Below are 21,007 nucleotides of genomic sequence, written 5' to 3'. Positions count from 1 at the left end.
ACGAAACCCCCTACAAATAAATCTTTGTACTCATCTGCTTATTTTTTAAAATAAACTTCCAGAAGTGGAATAGTTAGATCAAAGGATACATTTAAATTTTTTTTTGAGTTACATCTTTTAGTAAGATGGTATTAATTTATACTCCCAACAACACTTATATTTATCAAGCTTGCATATTGTGCTTTTTTTTTTTTTTTTTTTTTAGAGAGAGAGAGAGAATGGCAGAGAGAGAAGCAGGCTCCATGCACCGGGAGCCCGATGTGGGATTCGATCCCGGGTCTCCAGGATCGCGCCCTGGGCCAAAGGCAGGCGCCAAACTGCTGCGCCACCCAGGGATCCCGCATATTGTGTTTTTAAAAATCAACAAGGATGTTGTTTTCTTTTCTTTCTTTTCTTTTTTGATGTTATTTATTTGAGAGAAAAAGCGAGCGTGAGAGAGAGAGCATGAGTAGGGGAGGGGAGGAGGGGCATAGAGAAAAGCAGACTCCTAGCTGAGCAGGGAGCCCAACAGCCCAAAATGGGGCTGAATCCCATGACCCAAACCAAAGGCAAACGCTTAACTGAGCCACCCAGGAGCCCCATACTGCACTATTTCTAAAAATAATAATAATAATAATAATTAGTGTCTTTGCTAGCTAGTATGAATATTTTCTAAATGATACTAATCCATTTGAATTTCTTCTTTCATGGCATGCCTGTTCATCCATTTCTGAATTTTGGTGTTGGTGTCTTATGTAGTATTGATTTATAAGAGGTCCAGATAGTAGGATCAACCTTTTGTCACATTTGTTAAAAACATTTTCTTCAAATTGTCATTTGCCTTTTCGATGATACTCGATATGTCTAAGTCTTGTACATTTACTCAAACATAGACCTCATCCTTTGGTTTCTTCCTGTGCTTTGTATCTGGGCTTTCTCCTCTGAAATAATTCACCTATATTTTCCTTTATTGTCTTATGATTTTGTTGTCGCTGTTGTTTGTTTGTAGTAGTTCTTTGGGCTTGATAAAGCTAATTTATAGATAGGAACTCATAACATGGACACCACTTTAGTGGCCTGTCCCACATCACAAATCTAAACCTAAGTCAGCCTGTACTTTTCTGGAAACACTTGGCAAGGAAACCTAACATACACCAATCACAAATCTTCAAATTAGCTTTAGCTAGTTTACCTTACCTTAGAAAATAGGACCTGCTAGTCTTGTAAGGAAATTCCTAACCTCCGACTAGCCAGTCATGCTCTGCTTCTGCATTGCCTTTTTTAACATTCTAGAAAACTTGCTCCTACCCAAAATCTCTCTGGAATAGAGCTCCACTGCTGAGTCCCTGTATTCCCCCAATCCATGGACTGTCTTCCCTTGAATAAGGGATATCAGACTTGTTACTAAATTGTTCTGCCATTTAACAGGTTCTCATATTTATATTGGTGATGGTTTAAATAAATATCTAGTTTTACTTTTTCCTCCAATTAATTAATTTCCCCAGCCTAATTTATTGAAGAATTTATTCTTTTTCCCTCAAAAGTGAAATACCACATTTATCCTAAAGTTAATTTTTAAGTATCTTCTATAGAAATCTAGACCTCAATTATTCCACTGATGCTTATCCATTCATTCTTGTATCAACGTCACACTATTATAATTACAGCTTGGCAATATGTTTTTTTTTTTTTAAGATTTGGTATTGCAACTCTATTCTCCATTTTTAAAATATAAAAATCTTAGGTTTTCTCACAGATACTCTTCCATTTGAATGTTACAAAAAGTGTTGTGTGTCATCCCTCACCCACCCCTATCTATCTGCAATCATTAGAATTTTATTACAAGAGCCAATTTGAGGGGCACCTGAGTGGCTGGCTCAGTTGATTGACCATCAGACTCTTGGTCTCAGCTCAGGCCTTCATCTCAGGGTTCTGAGTTCAGGCACCGAGTATGGAGCCTACTTAAAAAAAAAAAAAAAAAGTTAATTTGAGTAAAGTTGGTATTTTCACCTCCTTCTATTTCTTCAAGCCTTTCTTATGTTTTAACTTTGTAACTTCATTATTAAGAACTTGCACTTATCAGTAAGTTTTTTCCTAGGTATTTCATACTTTTACAAGAGCCTATGTGCGCACACACACACACACGCACACACAATTCTTTCAACATTAAAATTGCTCTAAGCTCCAGTTGAAACTTAAGAAAGCTGACTTTTACATTTTTTTTGCAGGTGGGCATGTATTTGGAGGAAATCAGTCAGAAACTAAAGGTTCCTTAGTAGTGGTTATTTATTGAGTGTTTTTTTTTTTTATACCTGCCACGTCGATTATCCCTTTACACGAATTATCTTATTTAATGATACACCATCTCCAGCAGGCTGGTGCCATGTTTATTCCCATTTACACAAGAAGGCTCCCAGTCTGAGAGTGTGTGAGGAACTTGGCAAAAATCAGGTCGTTTGTAGGTGGATTTGAAACAGGTCTGTGATCTCCAAAAGTATGGGGGGGGGGGGCAATCTGCCAGGAGGAGAGCCTACCGGGGTGCCCAGGGATCAGCTGCCTCAAGGGAGTGTCTTTCCTAAAACCATCAGCTGAACTGAAATGGTAATGCTTCCCACCCACCGTACCCTTCCGAAAGACTGGTTTTCCGCCAACCTGGGACGCAGATCTACAATCTGCAGGAACACGGTAAATACCAGTTTTATTCCCTCGATCCTCTTTTAGAATTAATGAGTCGTGGATAACCGGGGCGGCTCTTCTGGAGCTTTCGTGGGAATTGGAGACCTACCTCCCCAACGCAGGACAAGTTTAAAAAAAAAAAAGAAAGAAAAAAAACAAAAACAGGTGGAACCTACGTGGGACAGGCTCCGGCTGCGCAGGCGGGAGACCGGGCTTCGGGGCAGCCGCGCGCCTCCCGCGTGGTGCGCGCAGGTGGCGCCACGGGGCCCGCGCTCCCCGCCCGCCCGCGCTCCCCGCCCGCCCGCGCCGCCCGCCCGCGAGGCCCCCCGAGGCCCCGCGAAGGTGAGAGGAGGCTTCCCCCCGGGCGGGGGAGGAGGGCGGGCAGGAAGCCGAGCCAGCGCCGCGAAAGAAAGGACTCCAGTTCCCAGCCCCCCGCCCCCCGCCCCGCGGGGTGCGGGCCGGCGGCGCATGCGCGGCGCCCGGCCCCCAATTCCCCCAGCGAGGGAGGGAGGCCCCCGGCGGCCGGGAGGCTGCGAGCCGCGGCGGGACCCGGCGCACGGGCGGGGGCGCGGCGGCGGCGGCGGCGGCGGGAGCGGGGAGCGGGGAGCCGGGAGCGGGGAGCGGGGAGCGCCCGGCTGGCGCGCGGACGCGTGCGGGCGCCCCAGGGCAGCGAGGGCTCCGCGGGCTCCTTAGGCTCGGCCCTCCTGGGCCCGCGCGCCCCAGCCCCCCGCGCCCGGAGAGGGATGCGTGAGTCTCGCCCCGGCTCTGGGGCAGGATGTGGGAGCAGGACAAAGGCTGGGCGGCGGCGGCGGGGGTGGGGGCGGCGGGGGCGGGGGTGGGGGCGGCGGGGGCGGGGGCGGTGGCCGCGGCCGCAGCCCCGGGCTCGGCGGACCCAGCGCAGTCCCCAACTTTCGCTGCAACTTTTGCGAAAAGGGCGATCAGAATTCCGCCGAGTCGCTGCACGGCTCCGGGGCGCCGCGGCCGTGCCGGGCCGAGCCCGGGTCGGGACGCGGGGGGTGGGCGCCCGGGGGGGCGGCTGCGGCTGCGGCTGCGGCTGCGGCTGCGGCTGCGGCTGCGAGTTGCCGTGTCCACGCAGGGAGCGCCCCGGGAGCCCGGTAGCGTCGGCCCGCGGCGCCGCGTGCCCGAGGATGGACGAGCCGTGGTGGGAAGGGCGCGTCGCCGCGGACGTCCACTGCACCCTGCGTGAGAAGGTCAGTTCCTCCCGGCCGCGGTCCCGCGGCTCGTCCTCGTCCTTCCCGGGGTCTGGATCCGGCGTCCGCGTAGGCACTGGGACCCCCGGCGCCTCGCTTTCCCGCTGCCCTTACCCTTCTCCCGGAGTGTCGGGGTGGGGTGCGGGGGGGGGGGGCAAACTGGAGATTGGGAGTGCTTTAAGGTTATAGGAACCCAGACCTCCACTCGGAGATAGTCACTGTACTCCCTAAAGCTGCATTTCCCGCAGTATTGACACCTGAGATGATTTTAAATAGTACATTAAAAAAAAAAAGTGATTGTGCATTTATTTTTAATGTGAAACTTAAAAATGCATACCTAGCAAGTTCTGCATAGGATAAATGATGCTGATTCCCACCGACTGTAACGATGTAGCAGTTTCTTTTAAGATAATAAAAATTGTGACTCGGTAGAAAGACACGTGTGGTAAGTGACAGTGTAAGGTAGGTACAGTTATGCCCCCCCCCCTCAAAAAAAAAGAAATCTCTAGGATGGAACTGAATACAGTTTAAGAGGCACTAGTCTAAATGAGAGGCTATGAAGCTGGGAGGAAGTGGGGAGAAAACAAACTCTCCCCTGCCCCTGCCAGTTTGTCTCTGGGGACAGCTGAAATGTGATCCCTGCACTCACTCCCCTCACTTAAAGGAAAATGTGCCGATGGGCACTGCGGAAGGTAGATACCCCCAAGCAGATGGGTGACATGGCCTTTGTGTCTTGCCTTCTGCCTCTGGACTGAGACTGGGAAGGGTGGTTTGAGAAACAGGTGTGACATTAAGGAGTGTATTGGTTTTCTAGGGCTACTGTGACAAGGGGACTTAAAAACACCCGATATGTGTTCTCTCACAATTCTGAAGGCTAGACGTCCAAAATCAAGGTGTTGGCAGGGCCACCCTAATCTTTGCTGCTCCTTGGCTTCTAGATGCCTCATTCCAGACCCTGGCTTGGTTGTCACAGGGCATTCTATCTGCGTGTCTGTTTTCTCTCCATTTAAGGACACTAGTCATTGGAATAGGATCTACTTTAATCACATATGATCTCTTGTTAACTAATTACATCTGAAAAGACCCTATTTCCAGGTAAGGTCTCCTTCAGAAATTCTAGGTAGACATGAATTGGCACTGGGCTAGGTGGGGGATGGATATTATTCAGCCCAACATAGGGAGGGAGACGTCTTCCTGGTGGGATACCAGGGTCCCTACACCAACAGGTCCCGCATCCAGTGCATTTGTATCCAGTGTCTATGGAGTTCTGCTTAAAAAGTCACCAGCTATCCAGGTTTGTGTTTTTTTTTTTTTAAGATTTTTATTTATTTATTCATGATGAGACACAGAGAGGCAGAGACATAGGCAGAGGGAGAAGTAGGCTCACTGCAAGGAGCCTGATGTGGGACCCGATTCCGGAATCCCGGGACAACGCCCTGAGCCAAAGGTAGATGCTCAACCGCTGAGCCACCCAGGCATCCCATATCCAGAGTTTTCCACCCCCTCATCAGGGAGTAGCTGTCTTCCAGCCAAATTAATTATGTTTTCTTTTTTTCTGTACCTCCTAGTCTACCTCTGTCTTGCGTTGGTTACCACGCTGTAGCTTTTTTCTGCTTCCTTTGGTCTTCTTTCTGGAACAGAATGGCCGAGGCGCAGCTCATTCTGGGCATCTGGAGAAGAAATCTAAGTCTTGGTGTGAAGTTAGAAAGCAGGGATAGTGGGTTGGTAGACCAGGCAGTGTAGTCGTGGTCCTTTTCTGGAGGTGGTGGCTAAGTGAAGTAGTGAGAACTGCCATGGAACCTGGGCTTCCGTGTTTATGGTGCTTGTCAGTTCTGCTCTTAGGTTAGCAGCAATGACTTTGACCTAATTTGTCCCTTTGTAGCAGGAAGGATTTCTGAGAGCATTATAAACTAAATCAGCGCAGTCACCTGAGAATCCCCAATCTTTATGAGTCTCCCAGCCACTCAGGAGCAGGGGCAGGCAGTCCCCCGTTGTGTCTCACCATGCCAGGGCACTTAGTTTCCTCTGGGCTGCCCATCTCAGAGGGAGGGCAGCTTTGTCCAGGGTTTACAGGTTAGAAATAAAAACCTCACCCAGGGCTTGATGCCCAGGGTCATCTGTGGTCTTGAAGTTAATCTTATAAGGGGAAATCCCATGTTCCTTTGGCTATAGTGTCCCGCCTTCCCAATATGTTAACTATTTTTCTTCTTTATTTCCTGTCTCTGTTCAAAGAAGCAGATAGTTTGAGACAATTTGGCTTCATGGAGAGTTTGCAGAGAAATGTGAGGACGGGGGAAGCTGGTATCCATACCAGCCTCACCTCTTTTAAGGATTGAGGGCTGGCCTTTTATTTTTCCCAGAGCAGTATTTTAGTAAATATTTGTTAGGCTCACTCAATTAACGCAGGAAACAAGGCTGGATCACAGAGAGAATGGGAGCCGCGCTTTGTCAGATGTGCGATTCCAGAACAGCATTATACTACCGAATGTAAAATGCGACACTGTGGAAATGAACTGTGGTGTTGAATGCAAACTAGTTACGGGGATCAAGCTCTGAGCTGGTTGTTTAGCCTCTCTGAAATTCTTTGAACCTGGTGCCCCCATTGTCCATTCTTCCCACTAATACTGGAACTTAGATCGTGTCAGTTCCCTGCTTAAAGACCTCCAGTGTCATCCCATTGCACTCACAATTACTTCTATCTGTAATACCTGACACAGTTGGGCCCTGGCCTGCTCTCCTACCTTGCCTCCCACTCCTTCCTCCTTTCTCTTACTTGAATGAGTCAAGCTCATTTTGTGTCTCAGGGCCTTTGCACTGGCTGCTCCCTCTATTTGAAGTCTGCTTTTCTCTATTACTATTCCTTTGTGTCTCTCTTAATCAACTCATCCTGTCTTGTTTTCTTGATAGTATTTACCAGTATCTAGAATTATTTTCTGCTTATCATCTTTCCCCCTATGCTAGAATGTGTGCTCTGTAAGAACAGGCCTGTGTCTGTCTTGTTCAGTGCCAGGTGTCAGTGTCCAGAATAGAGTCCTCTGATCTGAGTGGAGTGGTGAAAAGAATGAATCTTCTTTAGTTTTCTCTTCTGTAACGGGGGGAGGGGGGTGTAGTTGATAGAAAGATAGGAATGTTAGGAGGGAGTGAGAGGACAGGAGGACTATGGGAGATTCGTGGTAGGCACGTGACAAGCATTGTGCCTCTTCCACTTAACGATTGTTAAATGTGAGGCCGAACGTGAAACCGACAGTCACTTTCATGTAGCGTGTGGTTAGAGTAAGGCTTGGGGTTTGTGACCACCCTTAGAAGGCTTCACAAGTGTGACAGGTAGTCCTTGTGAAGAAAGGCATCATTATCCCATTGGGCTATTGGATAGTGAGGGTTTTGAGGCTGGGAAAGGCATCAGTTTGCCTAAAATCACGCACCTGGGACCCAGCAGCTAGACACCCATCTGCAAAATCTGAGCAGCTAGTCTCAAGCATCCCGACTGTGAAGCAACCCTCCTCCTACCCATTAGGCTCTGAAGAACGGTCTCCTTCTCAAGCTGCCTTTACTCCATGCTCAGCCTTCAGTTGCCCCCTTTGTCATCCTTCCTGGTCATATTGCTTCTGTTGGAACTGACCTAGAACCCCTTTCTCCAGCTACTTTCTGCTGGGGCCAGGGGCTGCCAACCTATACAGTGGGGTTAGGTTTCTTACTTGTAACACCTGTGCCCTTGAACTCCTTCAGTGAACCTGAGGGGAGGAACAGATCCTCACTGCCAGTGGTGACGGTGAGGCTATTGGTGGTGTTTCCTCGGTAACCAGTTGCATGTCCCCACGAGTATTCAGATTAAAGCTGAGAGTCACCTTTTTTTTCTTCCCCCCAAAGAGGAACACACCTTAAGTTTAAAGTGAGCTTTAGAACTAGTTTAAAATTTAAGATCCTGGGTGCCTGGGTTGGCTCAGTGGTTGAGCGTCTGCTTTCTGCTCAGGTCGCGATCCCGGGGTCCTGTGATCGAGTGCTGCATCGGGCTCTCCACAGGGAGCCTGCTTCTCCCTCTGCCTATGTCTCTGCCTCTCTCTCTGTGCCTCTCATGAATAAATAAATAAAATCTTAAATAAAATAAAATTAAACTAAATTTAATATCCCATCCTCCCAAAGTCATGTCGACAAGCCCTACTTGGCATAATCTGGTAGCTTTATCTTCAGGAGTCCTGGGGAGCCTGTGTGCCAGATGTTCTCTCCTTCATCCTGTTCGCCTCCTCCTGGAATTGGGGGTCACATGATACCTTGGGGGTCTTCTTGCCCTGCCCCAGATCTGCAGAGCAATCAGCCTACTTCTGAAGCTTGCTTCGTTGCACTCTTAGAGAACTTTAGCTATGTAAGACCATGTTTCTTAAACCAGTAGACTGATAAAGGACATTTTTACTGATTTGTGGCTGAATTTATACAAAGGTCTTCCTAAATACCATCAACAGATGACATTTAGCGATGATAACGTTGGCAGCTACTGTCTATTGAGCAATTACTGTTGCAGGCGGTGTGCCAAGCATGCCCCCCATGTGCTGTCTCATTTACATCTCATATCTGCCCTAGTGCTGGCATTGACCTTGTTTTATAGATGGGAAACTAGAAGACTCGGGGGGTGTAGGTAACTGTGGAGAGCAACCAGATCATTGGATCAGAGCTTGAACATAAATTCATTTGCAAAAACATCCATTTTAACAAAGATTGGAAACGAGTGGCAGGAGACAATCAAGGCTCTGCCGTCTAGAGCACTGAAGGCTCTGCGGTTTAGTCTGTATTACAACGACTCTGTTGGATTTTCTAGAAACCACCATGAGAGGCTAGCAGTCCTGGGCTCTGGCCTGACTCTGGGCATTGGAAGGGCTGAGTGCCTGGCCAGGGCCTTCCTTATTGAGTTCTGGTGCCTCACCTGTGTGTGGTGCTTCTCAGCCTCAAGTGATGTGGCCTCTCCTATTGCCTGTCCCTGGGGTGGACATGATGGTGTTCTCACTTCTCAGAGCAGGGGAGGGGACACCTCCAGGCCTCCTTCTCTTACCTGAGCCCTGACAGCCGCAGGTGGTAGGATCTCACCCCAGCTCAGTCCCCTGCCCCTGGGTTAAGCCCACACCATTTTCTAGTGGCTTCTAAAGCTTTCATATCCTTTTATTTATCTCTTCCAATATCAGTGCTTTTTTTCTTCTCACTCTTCTCCCGAAATTCCTTTAACTTCCCTACTGCAAGGCTGAATATTTATACAAAGTGCTGATCTAAGTCCATGCTTCACACCGTAATTGGTTTTCTGTTCCCTTCCCCTCCTTTTGGGTTTCTGCATACCCAGGAGACAGTTGTTCCCAAATCATGCAGACAAAACTGGATCTGCCAATAAGAAAATGCTCTAGGGGCACCTGTGTGGCTCAGTAAATTAAGTGTCTGCGTTGAGCTCAGGTCGTGATCCTAGGGTCCTGGGATCGAGCCCTGTGTTGGGCTCTGGGGCTCTGTACTCAGCAGGCAGTCTGCTTTTCCCTCTACCCCTTCCCCTCCTGCTCTAGCTCATTTGTGTCCTCTCTCTCTCTCTCTCTCTCTCTCTAGTAAATAAAATCTTTACCAAGAGAGAAAGGAAGGAAAGAATGAGGGAGGGAGGAAGGAAGGAAGGAGGGAGAGAAAAGAAGGAAGGAGGGAAGGAAAGAAAAAGAAAATGCTCTAGACACTAGTGATGGGATATGTCTGCCCGGCTTAGTTCCAGAAATGTGTCCTTTAAGCCTTTCAGACCCCAGTTGCTGGTTTTGACATGCCCTTACCTGTCAACAGGGCTGCTTTCTGGTTGTGGTCTTCAAGGAAGACCTGATGCTGCTGGGGAAAGTGAGGCTTTTTTGTCTCAGCAGGGTTTCCCACAGGCTTGTTTGCAAGCCTGATCTGGGCTGCACCCCCCCCCCCTCCCGGGGTTGTATGGTTGTATAGTGAGGATGGAAGGTGGGTTGGGAAATGGGGTGGGAGGGGGAGCTTGGTGAGACGTCCTTCATAGAGGCCTCAGCTCTGAGGCTCTGTGACACCAGCACCCCCACCTGTTTTCTGAAGGGAGCTGGGGACAAAACTGAATCAGAACTCCTGCTTTCTCCGGAGCCACCCTGGTCTTAGATGACAGAAGCGCTCAGTGTGCCCACAGCACCCAGTTGAGACTTGGTCTCCGTGCATCTTACCAGTGGAAGAAGCAAATTATCTTGGAGCCTTCCTTTCATCTGCACCTCAAGGGAGTGAGATCCCTGCTGCACCTGTCTCTCAGGTGTCCCAGGGGGGAATGCATGGGTATGGGCATCCTTGGGCAGCCTTTGGGGCCTCTGGATTTGGGGGTGGGGTGGAGGGTTGGCGGGCACCCCTGTTGGCTGGGGAAGCCTCTGCTGAGTGAGGGGAGGACATTTAAGGCTTTGAGCTGGCCCTGTGCCTTTGCCCTTGACTTGTTCTTTGTCTTCCTAAACCACACAGCCCCTTGGGGAAAGGGAGTGCAGCCAACGATTCTCTGGTGTATCTGGGCACCTGGCAGAAAGAGGTGACACTGTGGGTCTGCTGTTTTCTCTCTTCTCGTTTTTTTTTTTTTAAGTTATTAAACATACACATACACACAAAGTAGGGTGGGGTTGTATTTTGTTTTTGGGGTTTTTTGCTTATTTGTTTAGGAGACTGCAAAAATAAATACAAGCAAACAGAAGAAAGTAAAATTCCTCCTACAGTCCCAGCACTTGGAAGTAATCTCTGTTGATATTTTGGGTTAGGTTCTTCTGTTCCTTTGTCGCATGCCATCATGATACATTTTTATTTTGGTTTTTGGGTTTTGGGTTTTTTTTAGTAAAAATGGAAAATATCTTGTCTCAAAACACTCTGCTCATTTCACAGTATATCATGCACACACTTCTGCATTATTGGTTATTGGACATGAGCAAAAAAAATGAGAAACAAGCTTTTGTGCTTATTTAGAATGAGTCATATGACAACATGATTAAAAAATAAGCTATATAAAAAGGTAGATGGTGAATAGGTTTCCTTCCACCCTGTTCCATACCCCTAGCTTCCCATCCTAAAAGATACCACTGATTTCAGCTTCTCGTGAATCCTTCCAGTTATTCTATGCATAAACAAGCACATGTGTATGTGTGTTCTAACACAAGTGTAGTATAATTTACACTTTCTTGTACCATTTGATTTTTTAAATATGTTTAGGAATTTAAATATTTCCTGTGAGGCCAGTGATCAGAATCTCCATGACCAGAAGGAATTTTTTTTTTTGTCTTTTCTGCTCATTGTTAATTATAAAGGTATATAGTAGATACTCAAATTTTTACTGAACAAATGGGTGGAATATTCCTTCTTGGTCATTTTTTACCTAAATATATATGTTTTTATCTTACAAAATGCTATTGTAGTATGTATATTATAGTTAAGAAAAAAAGTATAGTTATAGTATAGTTAAGAAAAAAAGTATATACTATTGTACTATAAAAAAAGTACTATACTATAGTATAGTTAAGAAGAAAAGTACAAAAAAAAAAGAAAAAAAGTACATACTATTGTAGTATTTTTATATAGTTTAAAAAAGCTATCTATAGCTTTTATAGTCATATCATTTACTATTTTTCTACAATATCATGTATCATGTTTTATTGTGTGGACATACCAGGATTTGATTGGCTCATCTCCTTGTTGGATATTTAAGTAGGTCATTTTTTAAAATTGTATGATGTAAAGATCTTAAGTGTGCATACAGTTTACAGTGCACAGTGAGTTTTGATAAATGTATGCACTCATGTAACTACCACCATATTCAAGATATGAAACATTGCCATAGTACCTGGTTGGCTCAGTTGGTAGAGCAAGTGACTCTTGATTTTTCTGGATCATGAGTTCAAGCCTCACTTTGGGTACAGAGATTGCTTGAATAAATAAACTTGAAAAAAGATCTTAAAAAAAGTTACAGGACATTGCCATCAACCTAGAAAGCTCCCCTGTGCTCCATCCTGCTCCCAACCTCAGGCAAGGATCTGTTATTTGTGGACTGTATTTGTCTTTTCTGGAGTTTCATATAAGTAGAGTTACCCATATGTACTCTTTTTCTGTCTGCCCTTTTATACTTCGCATAATGTGTTTGAAATTTGTCCATGTTGTTGTATCTATTAGGAGTTCTTTTTCCTGCTGAGTAGTAGTCCATTTGCTTATGTATATAACACAACTCTTTCATCCATTTCTCTCTTGTCCTCTGAGGCTTTCTAGTGTACCGTTTGATTATAAATTGCACCGTGGTAGTGACTCTAGTCTGTCTGTGAGTTTGGTTGTGGGAATAAATTCCTAAAATGAAATTGTTGTTCACAACAATTTCAGAAGAACTTTGCATATCACCAGTTAATAAATTCCTGAAAGGTTGCATCTGCTTGTACTTCCACTAATGGTGTGGGAGAGTGCCTGCTTCCCAGCAGCTTTGCTAGACCTAGATATTGCTGGCCTTTAGATAGGTCAAAATGGCATCTCCTGGCTGTGTTTGAAAGGATTCAGAACCCAGAGTGGGAACAGCACTGGAGGCTGTAGGGGTATGAGAAGGGAACTCTCAGTATCTTGCAGGACCTGGGGAGCCCCATCTGCAGCAGGGATCTAGCCTGGGATGCATGTCAGGCTGGGTGAGGGCTGTGGGGGTAATCTTCCACTCTGATCAGAAAACTCCCAATGCTCTCTCTTAGCCCCCTCAGCTTGGGCTGCTCCCTACCCTCAAGTGGCACATACTTAGAAACTGAATCCTTGGGGCACCTGGGTGGCTGGGTGGCTGCCTTTGGCTCAGGTCATGATCCCAGAGTCCTGGGATCAAGCCCCATGTCAGGCTCTTGGCTCAGTGGAGAGTCTCCTCCCTCTGCTTCTCCTGTTCATGCTCTCTCTCTCACATGTGCTCTCTCTCTCAAATAAATAAAATCTTTAAAAAAAAAAAAAAGAAACTGAATCCTTCTTGAAGCTACATTTGATTGTCCTGAGACATCGGCTCCCTTGGAGGTCACAGGAGCAGGTGGTACCAGAGCCTAGGCATTCTTTGTGATGGAGACATCCTCACTGGTACCATGAGCTACTTAGTCCAGAAATGACCATCCAGTGACTTGGGTAGGGGGCTGGGGGTTACGAGAATGGGAGGGAGGGTCATTAGAAGAATCAGGAACTAGATTCAATAACTGTAAGGAAAAGTTGGAAAGAACCTAAATGCCCATCAGAAGGGAATTGGTTTTGTTGTGGTTCATCTAATACACTAAAATATGTTGGACCTATTAGATCTAATGCTGTGAAAGACAGCTTTGCACATAATGGCTATTGATTTTTCTGGTCATTGTGAAAGACCCAGACAACTACGTGCATGTCTGACTCTGGAGCATCTCTCTGTCTTTTTAACTTTTTATGTAGAAATTTTTAAAGATACACAAAAATAGTAAAACGAATCCCTATGTATCTTCCACCAAGCATAGTACTTATTTCCTCTATTTCCCAGACAGCGTGTCATTTTACCTATAAATATCTGCTAACAGATCTTTTTTAATATAACAACTATGCCATTATCACATCTCACAAAATTAATAATTCATTAATATCTATTTTTGTCCAGTCCATATATAGCTTCTCCACTTGTCTCAAAAATGGCTTTTATCATTGGTTTATTCAAAAACATTATCCAGATAAGGTCCACATACTACATTTCTTTAAAAATTATTCTTGGGGCACCTGGGTGGCTCAGTCGGTTGAACGTCTGACTCTTGAGTTTGGCTCAAGTCATGATCACAGGATTGTGGGATCAAGCCATGCATTGGGCTCCACACTCAGTGGTGAGTCTGCTTGGGATTCTCTCTCCCTCTGCGCCCCCCTAAATAAATAAATAAATATATACATACATACAGACAGACAGACATTTTTTTTAAAAAAATGCCCGTGTCTGCCCGTGTAACTTTTTAAAAAGTTACTTTTAAGTGTTTTATTCTCTGGTAGTGTTCCTGCCCCCTCACCATTCCCTTACATTTTTTTACCCATAACATTGATTTTTTTTGGAGAAGCCAGGTCATTTGTTCTGATAAATGTTCCCTACCCTTGATTTGGCCTGTTACTTCCTCATGGTATTATTTGCCTTGAGTTAGCTGTCAACAATTTGTTTTCTATACTTCCCTACTCTTGTGGGATTTTAATATGCTCTAACCTACTTATTGTTGAGCTGACTGTGCAAACATCATTTCCTCAGAGAAGCCTTCCCTTACTTCCAGACAAGGTCAGGCCTGGGACCGTTGTTATGTTCTCAGACCCGCCCCATATTATTCCTTCAGCACTCGGCACAATTTGTAATTAAAAACTTATTAAAGGGATTATTTGATTTAGAACTGGCTTCCCCCTCATGGGGCTGTGCCTCTTCAGTTCCAAGCAGGATGGCTACTGCACATCATGGACACCTTATCTGGAGTCTGTGCCCCACAGCCCACACATTGCCTTCCTGAACTTGGCTGTTGAAACGGGCTTATAGGGTGGGCCATGGGCTTATGGGGTAGGGCGCGTGGCTCCCAGTAACTCCATCCTGCTGCTGGGAGCTTAAATGCTTGGCCAGGGTTTCCCTATTCAGTGGGAGAGGTGGGGCTTTAAAGCCCTGTGATCTGCTGTCCAGAGTCTTACTTAGGACAAGCAGAAGAGTTGCAGCCAGCCTTGTAGTTGGTGATGGTGAAACACACTTCCCCTGAGTGACGTGAGAAGGCAGGAGTGAGTGATACAAAGCTGTTGGCTCGCAGTTGATCTCTCTTGATAGTCTCTCCTTTTGCTCACTTTCTGTTTTGAAATAATATCAGACTTACAGAAGAGTTGCCAGCATGGTACACAATTGTGAACATTTTATTTTTTTAAGATTTTTATTTATTTATTCATGAGAATAAATAGACACGGGCAGAGGGAGAAGCAGAGGCTCCATGCAGGGAGCCCGACCTGGGACTCGAGGGTCTCCAGGAGCCACCCAGGCTGCCCGTTGTGAACATTTTAATGCATTTGCGTTATTGCTCTCTTCTTCCATCTTTATTCATTTTTTTTCCCTGGAACCAATTTGCAGGTGTAATACCCCATTATCCCTCAACACTTCAGGGTTTATTTTGCATGGTTACTTTCGAGATTGGCCGTGAAGTGGTTTCAGGGGCTAATTTTTGTCAGACCCCTAGAGACATCTCCTCAGGTGTCAGGAACTTCCCTGGAGGCCTGTTTGGGAAGGAAGGGATTTTAGCATTCTGGGGAGAAAGGAGGAAGCCTAGTGGCCACAGACAGCCTTTCTAAACCTTGAGTCTGGGCAAGGCAAAATTCTGGCTCATTTCCTTGGACCATCTCCAGTGGCCTCATTGGCAGACAGCCTCTTTATCCACCACTTACTGAGCCCCAAGTATAACCTGTAGACTTTGGGGGGGCACTGTGAGCAGTGTGGACTCAACCATGCCCTGGGGACCCTCAGCAGTAGTAACAGGAGTCCACATTACTGTACATTAATGGGTGCTTGCTTGACAAACATTCCCTTCCATGATTGTAGTCCTCAGGCAGCCCCCTCTAGTATGTACTGTACTTATCCCCATTTTACAGATGGAGATATCCTCAAGTTTAGATAGTTAAATGACTTACCTAAGGCCATACAGCTAAGAAGGTGGCAGAGCCAGGATGTGAAGTCCAGCAGCCTGGCACCAAAACTCACATTGTTAACCACTGTACAGATGGTGACACCTTGTTGCCTAGAGATGTGTGAAAAGCTTCAAAGAGGAGGTGTGGTTTGGGCTGGGTTCAAAGGATAAGCAGAAGCTTGCTAGGCAGAGAGAAGTGTGGAGGAAGTTATCTCCCGGGGTCCAGGGCATCGTGTGACGGCCACGCTGTGATGGCTATGCTGTGATGGCCACACTGTGATAGCCACGTGGTGAGCTGCGAAGGGCTGACCAGTGAGTGGGGGAGGGGAGGGAGACAGACCCAGGAGCATTGGCTCTGGGGATGTGGGGCTCCCAAATGTGTACCTGTATCCTGTGAGCATAGGGAGTACTAGGGGGAGGGAGTGCTGGATCACTGGAAATGACCTTGGCAACCTGTCTTCAGTGTTGGTGGTGATCCAAAGAAATGGCATCTGAACGAGAGTGGGAAGTGGGGAGACTTGAGAGTTTAGGAAATAGAGTCAAAGGACCAGATAACAAAGGAGGGAAGGGCTTCAGGTTTTTTCCTAGTTGGAATAAAGTAAATTTCTATTGCTGAGCACGATTGGCTTTTTTCATGGTGAACATGGTTCTTAGAAAACTCCTCCTAGCATGTGCTGGTTTCTGTGTTCTCTTTAAAGACTCCCACTAAGTTAAGGGATTTGATGTTTATTGGGTGCCTGTAAGAGGCCAGATGATGTTAAATGCATGATGTATATTATGTCATTGATTATTAATGTTGCTCTAAAAAAAGGACAAGTTAGTTGTCCCGACCTAGACACTGGTAATTCTTGAACATTGATGCACATTCATTCTTGCATTCAACATATGTGTGTGTGTGTATTAAAGATTTTATTTATTTATTTGACAGAGAGAGAGAGCAAGCACAAGAAGGGGGAGCGGCAGGGAGCCCAATGCAGGGCTCAATCCCAGGATCCTGGGATCATGACCTTAGCTGAAGGTAGATACGCCTAACCAACTGAGCCACCTTGGTGCCCCTAACATATTTTTTTAAAAGCTGACCACATGGCAAGCACTGCCAGCTGCTTGGAATAGAAGTGTGAACAAAACAAAGTCTCTGCCTTCATGGAGCATATAGTCAGGCATCAGGCTCAAATGAAGCACATGGAAGACACAGATGGGCGCCCAGCTGCATCCCCAGGAAGTCTGATACAATAAGTCTGCATCTGGGGAATGTAGAAGACAGCTAGGGCTGCCTCCAATTGGGTGGCTTAAAACAGAATTTTATATTCTTGCTGTTCTGGAGGCTAGAAGTTCAAAATCAAGGTGTCTGCAGGGCTGTGCTCTTTCCAGAGATTCTTAGGGGAGGATCCCACCTTGCTTCTTCCTTGGCGCTTCTTGGCTTGTAGCTGCCTTAGACCATTCTCTGTCTCACTTTCACCTGGTCTTCTTCCTGTGTCCATCTCTACCTTGTCTTTTCTCTATGTCTGTCGTGTTTCTGTTTTCTGTTCCCATGAAGATGCCAGTCATTGGTTCAGGGCCCACCCTAATCCAGTACAACCTCACTGTACCTTGATCATATCTGTAAAGACCCAATTTCAAAAAAAAAAAAAAAAAAGAGTCACATTCTGAGGTTCTGAGTAGATACGGATTTTGGGGAGACATTATCCAAATCAGCACAGGAGGAAGCCTCGATTTTTCTGTGAATTCTCAGAAGATTCCAGTGCCCATGATCAGCTAAGTACAGTTGCAGAAACCCTGGCCTGTAAATCCTCAGGGGAAATGGAGTCCCAGCTGGAGAGACTCAGGGGTAGTGGGAGTGGTTCCCCTATTGACCTGTATCAGGCTGCGTGGTAGGGTCAGGGTGCCCAGGTGTGAGGGATGTGGTCACATCAGGAAGTGCTGAAATGAGCTTGGGGACAGTTTTTTAAAAGCCTGTGACTGTTGTCTGTGGGGGCGTTGGGAGGTCTCAGGGGGCAGGAGGGTAGGGAGGGACCACGGAGAGGTAGGCACACATGTCTTTGACCACAGTTGGATGCCCAGCAGCTGTGGCCGGGCCTGTCACAGAGTATGCCCTGGAGGGCAGTGGCTCTTGAGAATGAGGATGAATGTGTCCAGAGCTGGCCCTTTCCTGAGTTCAAGGGGCCAGTGAGAGATATGGTGGCTTGAGGTGACCTTTCTGTCCTCTAGAAATAAACTACAAGCTTACGGGTCAACAGGAGGGGATGTCACCGGCATTGTTGGCTCCCCGTGCCGCAAGACACCCTCTCCTGAGTGTTGAAATAGTATTCTCGCTGAGATGTTGGTTGTTTACCGAAAATACCTCCTAGGGCTTTATGAAGCAATTGGGGCAGAGAGGGGAAGGAGGGTGATCTTCGAGCCTCACAGGGCCTCTCAGGTCAGTGGTGTGTACTCCTGAGGCCTCTGAAGAACCAACCTACACCCCTCCCCTTTCTTTCTCCCTTTTAATTTGCAAGTCTCCACTTCCTGTTGGTCACCTTGGTTACACATGGTGTTTCTTCATGTCTTGCTACTCTTTGTTCTCAGGCAGACACGATCCTTCAAGCTGTTTCCCAACTAGCTGGCCCAGTGCCTGGAGGCCCAGCCTCCCTAGGGAGGCAGCAGTTGGCAGCCCTGAGCATGGCGGGAAGCACAGAGGAGACCGGTGTGGTTTTCCTTCAGTGGCTGGTGTGGGGGAGCAGCTCAGCCCTGCTTTGCACCTTGGGCCATTCATGAAGTGGTTGTCACACTTGGTGCAGTGTCACAGCCCATGCCCAGCCAGTTCCTCTGATGTGTAAGTCCAAGATTTGCCACTTAGGTGCAGCATGGCTTCGGTTCTCTGGGTGCCAACCAGTACCGGTGGTGGTCCCACTGACTGTGTCCACCTCAACAGAGTGAGTGCTGGGCTGGAGAGCCCAGAAGGAGTTACAGTTGTCAGGAGGGTAATCAGACGATGAGAGAGAGAACTGGGGGCATGTGTGTGTGGAGAAACGAGACTGGAGGGGCATCTACCCACCTGTGTAGCAGCTCACATTTACCTCTCAGTGGTGGGATTGCTGCTGAATTTAATTTTCTTTGTACTCATATATGTGTTTTCTATAATTTCTATAGTAATCAGATATTTTATAATCAGTTAAATATAACATTACTTTGGAAGGAAAACACAAACCTAAACTATCCCATGGAAGCTACAGAACAGCATTAGAAGCATGGAGTCAGAAAGGCCAGATTCAGATCCATCCATCACGGGGTGAGGTGACCATAAGCACATTGCATAGCCTCTCTGAGCTGTCCTTGTCTGGAATACTGGGACATAGATAATCTCCACCTTGTGGGCCTGTTGGAGGATGAGAGGACAATGCATGGGACACAGTACCTGGCAAATGAGATACATATGTATTTAAAATTATGTATATAACACATGCATATAAAATGGGAGGTTGTATAGAGTTGTTCATCACAATGGGTGATTCTAGATATGCAGGAAGACCAGAGAGGAGGTATATAAGCCTGGGGATGCTGAATTCTAGGGAAAAGAGAAAGCTCTGTCCTTGCCTTGGGGTGTGGCATGTGCCTCAGTCTACCCAATGTAATAGATGGTTTCCAAGTGTTTGCAGAGGGTTGGGAGTTGCCAAAATTGTTAAATATATACGTATATATTTACATATATATTACATATATATGTATTTAGGAATTCTATATTTTTTTTCCTGGAAAAAAAAATATATATGTATGAGGTAGGGCAGTCGTGAGGAGGATTTAATTTGGAGCCCAGTCCCTAGACCCCACAAGGTAGGGCACTCAGCTCCTGGCTGCCTGGGTGAGCTGGCATCTGTACCCTCTTGTGCCACTCCTAGGCTCCTAATACCATGGCTGTGTGGAAATTCTTACCAGGGCAATTCTGCAGGTGGAAGCAGTGTTTTTTTTGTTGTTGTTGTTTTGTTTTTTGTTTTTTTTTCTCCATGAGCTTTTCAGTAAACCTTTTGCTTCACATCATACTAGGAGTTGAGCCAGGGATTTTCACTGGAGTTTCACCTTGCAGAAGACACATTGGGGTTTAATGTTCCCAGAATACCAGTGCCCAGCTGCCAGCACCCTAAAGTACCTCTCCCAGAATGTGCTCTCTGAGATGTTACTCTGCACTTCCCCCCGGCCCCCACCACCAAAAGTGATGGTGGTGATGGTGATCTGTGGTTAAACAGATTTAACCTTGAGTTTCCTAAAACTATGTTTTTTCCTGAACATGTTTCAGGGCTTCCAGTGAGCTGATAAATGATTCCTTTTAGGAAGGAACAAAGTAGTATGCAGTATATAGTATGGCTCGAAGATCTCTTCGAGCAAACCTTGGGTCTGGGATGTCACAGAACACACACTGGGAAACATTGCCTCTGAAATGTCTGAGTATAGAGTGCATAATTTATCACTTTGAAGTTCCCAGTCCCCTGTAAAACACTACCTGCTTCCTCTCTGTTCACTCTCTATTGCTATTGGGTAGACTGAGGCACATGCCACCACCCCAAGGCAAGGACAGAGCTTTCTGTCACCCGTAGAATTCAGCATCCCCAGGCTTTTATACCTCCCCTGTGGTCTCCATGAGTATTTGGAATTGTACGCTATGATCGTTTCAATCTAAGATCAGGAACAAATCATTTTTACTTACCTTTTCATTTCAAGTATTTGCCCTTGTCCAAATTGGAACATTTTGGTAATTATAAAGTGTCTCTTTTGTGTCAAGTAGTGGGGTCACAGAGTTGAGCAAAATGAACCCATCCCTTTCTTCCTGATTGTTTACAGTTGAGGAGTGAAAAAAGACACTAAAAGTGAACAGATGGATGCCTGGACGGATGGAGCAAAGTTCTAGATGCTTGGAGAGTATCTGACAGGGGCATGACCAGGAAACACTTTTCAGAAGTGACTTCTCAGCTAGATCTGAAGGAAGAGTAGGTTAACAATGAGAAGTAGAACCCATAAGGCAGTTAGAGAACAACACAGTGCAGGACACCAGGGGTTAAAATGAAGACTTCCCTTCCTCCCTTAATAGTAGAAAACAGGGGTGACTGGCTGAACTTTTACAGTGCACGTGACCTCCAGACTCCTCTGAGGTTAGCCTCAAAATGCCGGCAGAACCTGTGTGTGAAGAGCACAGGCTGAATTTTCTCCCCCGTCTGTCTGTCCTACAGCAGTGACAGGCCAGGGTCCTTGCCCAGCTGTCCTGGCCATGGGCTGGGGCCTGTTGAACTGCACTTCAGCCTGGCCTCACTGGTTCTCCAGGGCATATCTGAGCCCAACACAGGTGGAGAGTGTTTGCTGCCTCTGGCAAGGTCACTGCCTCTGTGGGGGAGGGGAGACACCGGCCTGCAGTCTTCCGAAGCCTGTCCAGGCAGCCCGCTGCCTCTGCGTGCGTCCCAGCTTGGGCTTTGCAGGCCTTGTGATTCACTTGTCCTTGGACTTTCTCGGAGCACTGTCCTTCTCAGATAATCCTCTTTCAGCTTTGGA

General features: G+C 46.6%; 1 protein-coding gene across 1 annotated transcript in view; it reads left to right on the top strand.

The window, feature by feature from the left end:
* Positions 1–3,183: 3,183 nt before the first annotated feature.
* Positions 3,184–21,007, top strand: part of CCNJL (cyclin J like) — a 55,385-nt gene continuing 37,561 nt past the window's right edge. Inside the window, exons 1-2 of the mRNA XM_041749091.1 lie at positions 3,184–3,402; positions 3,752–3,866. Of these exons, the coding sequence (XP_041605025.1) occupies positions 3,804–3,866 (63 nt within the window). The 5' untranslated portion in view covers positions 3,184–3,402; positions 3,752–3,803. The remainder of the gene's footprint in view (positions 3,403–3,751; positions 3,867–21,007) is intronic.

This window comes from Vulpes lagopus, chromosome 3, assembly GCF_018345385.1.
Source record: "Vulpes lagopus strain Blue_001 chromosome 3, ASM1834538v1, whole genome shotgun sequence".
In the NCBI taxonomy this organism is placed as follows: domain Eukaryota; kingdom Metazoa; phylum Chordata; class Mammalia; order Carnivora; family Canidae; genus Vulpes; species Vulpes lagopus.
Note: the sequence above shows the minus strand (reverse complement) of the source record. Positions and strands in the feature narration are given on the sequence as shown.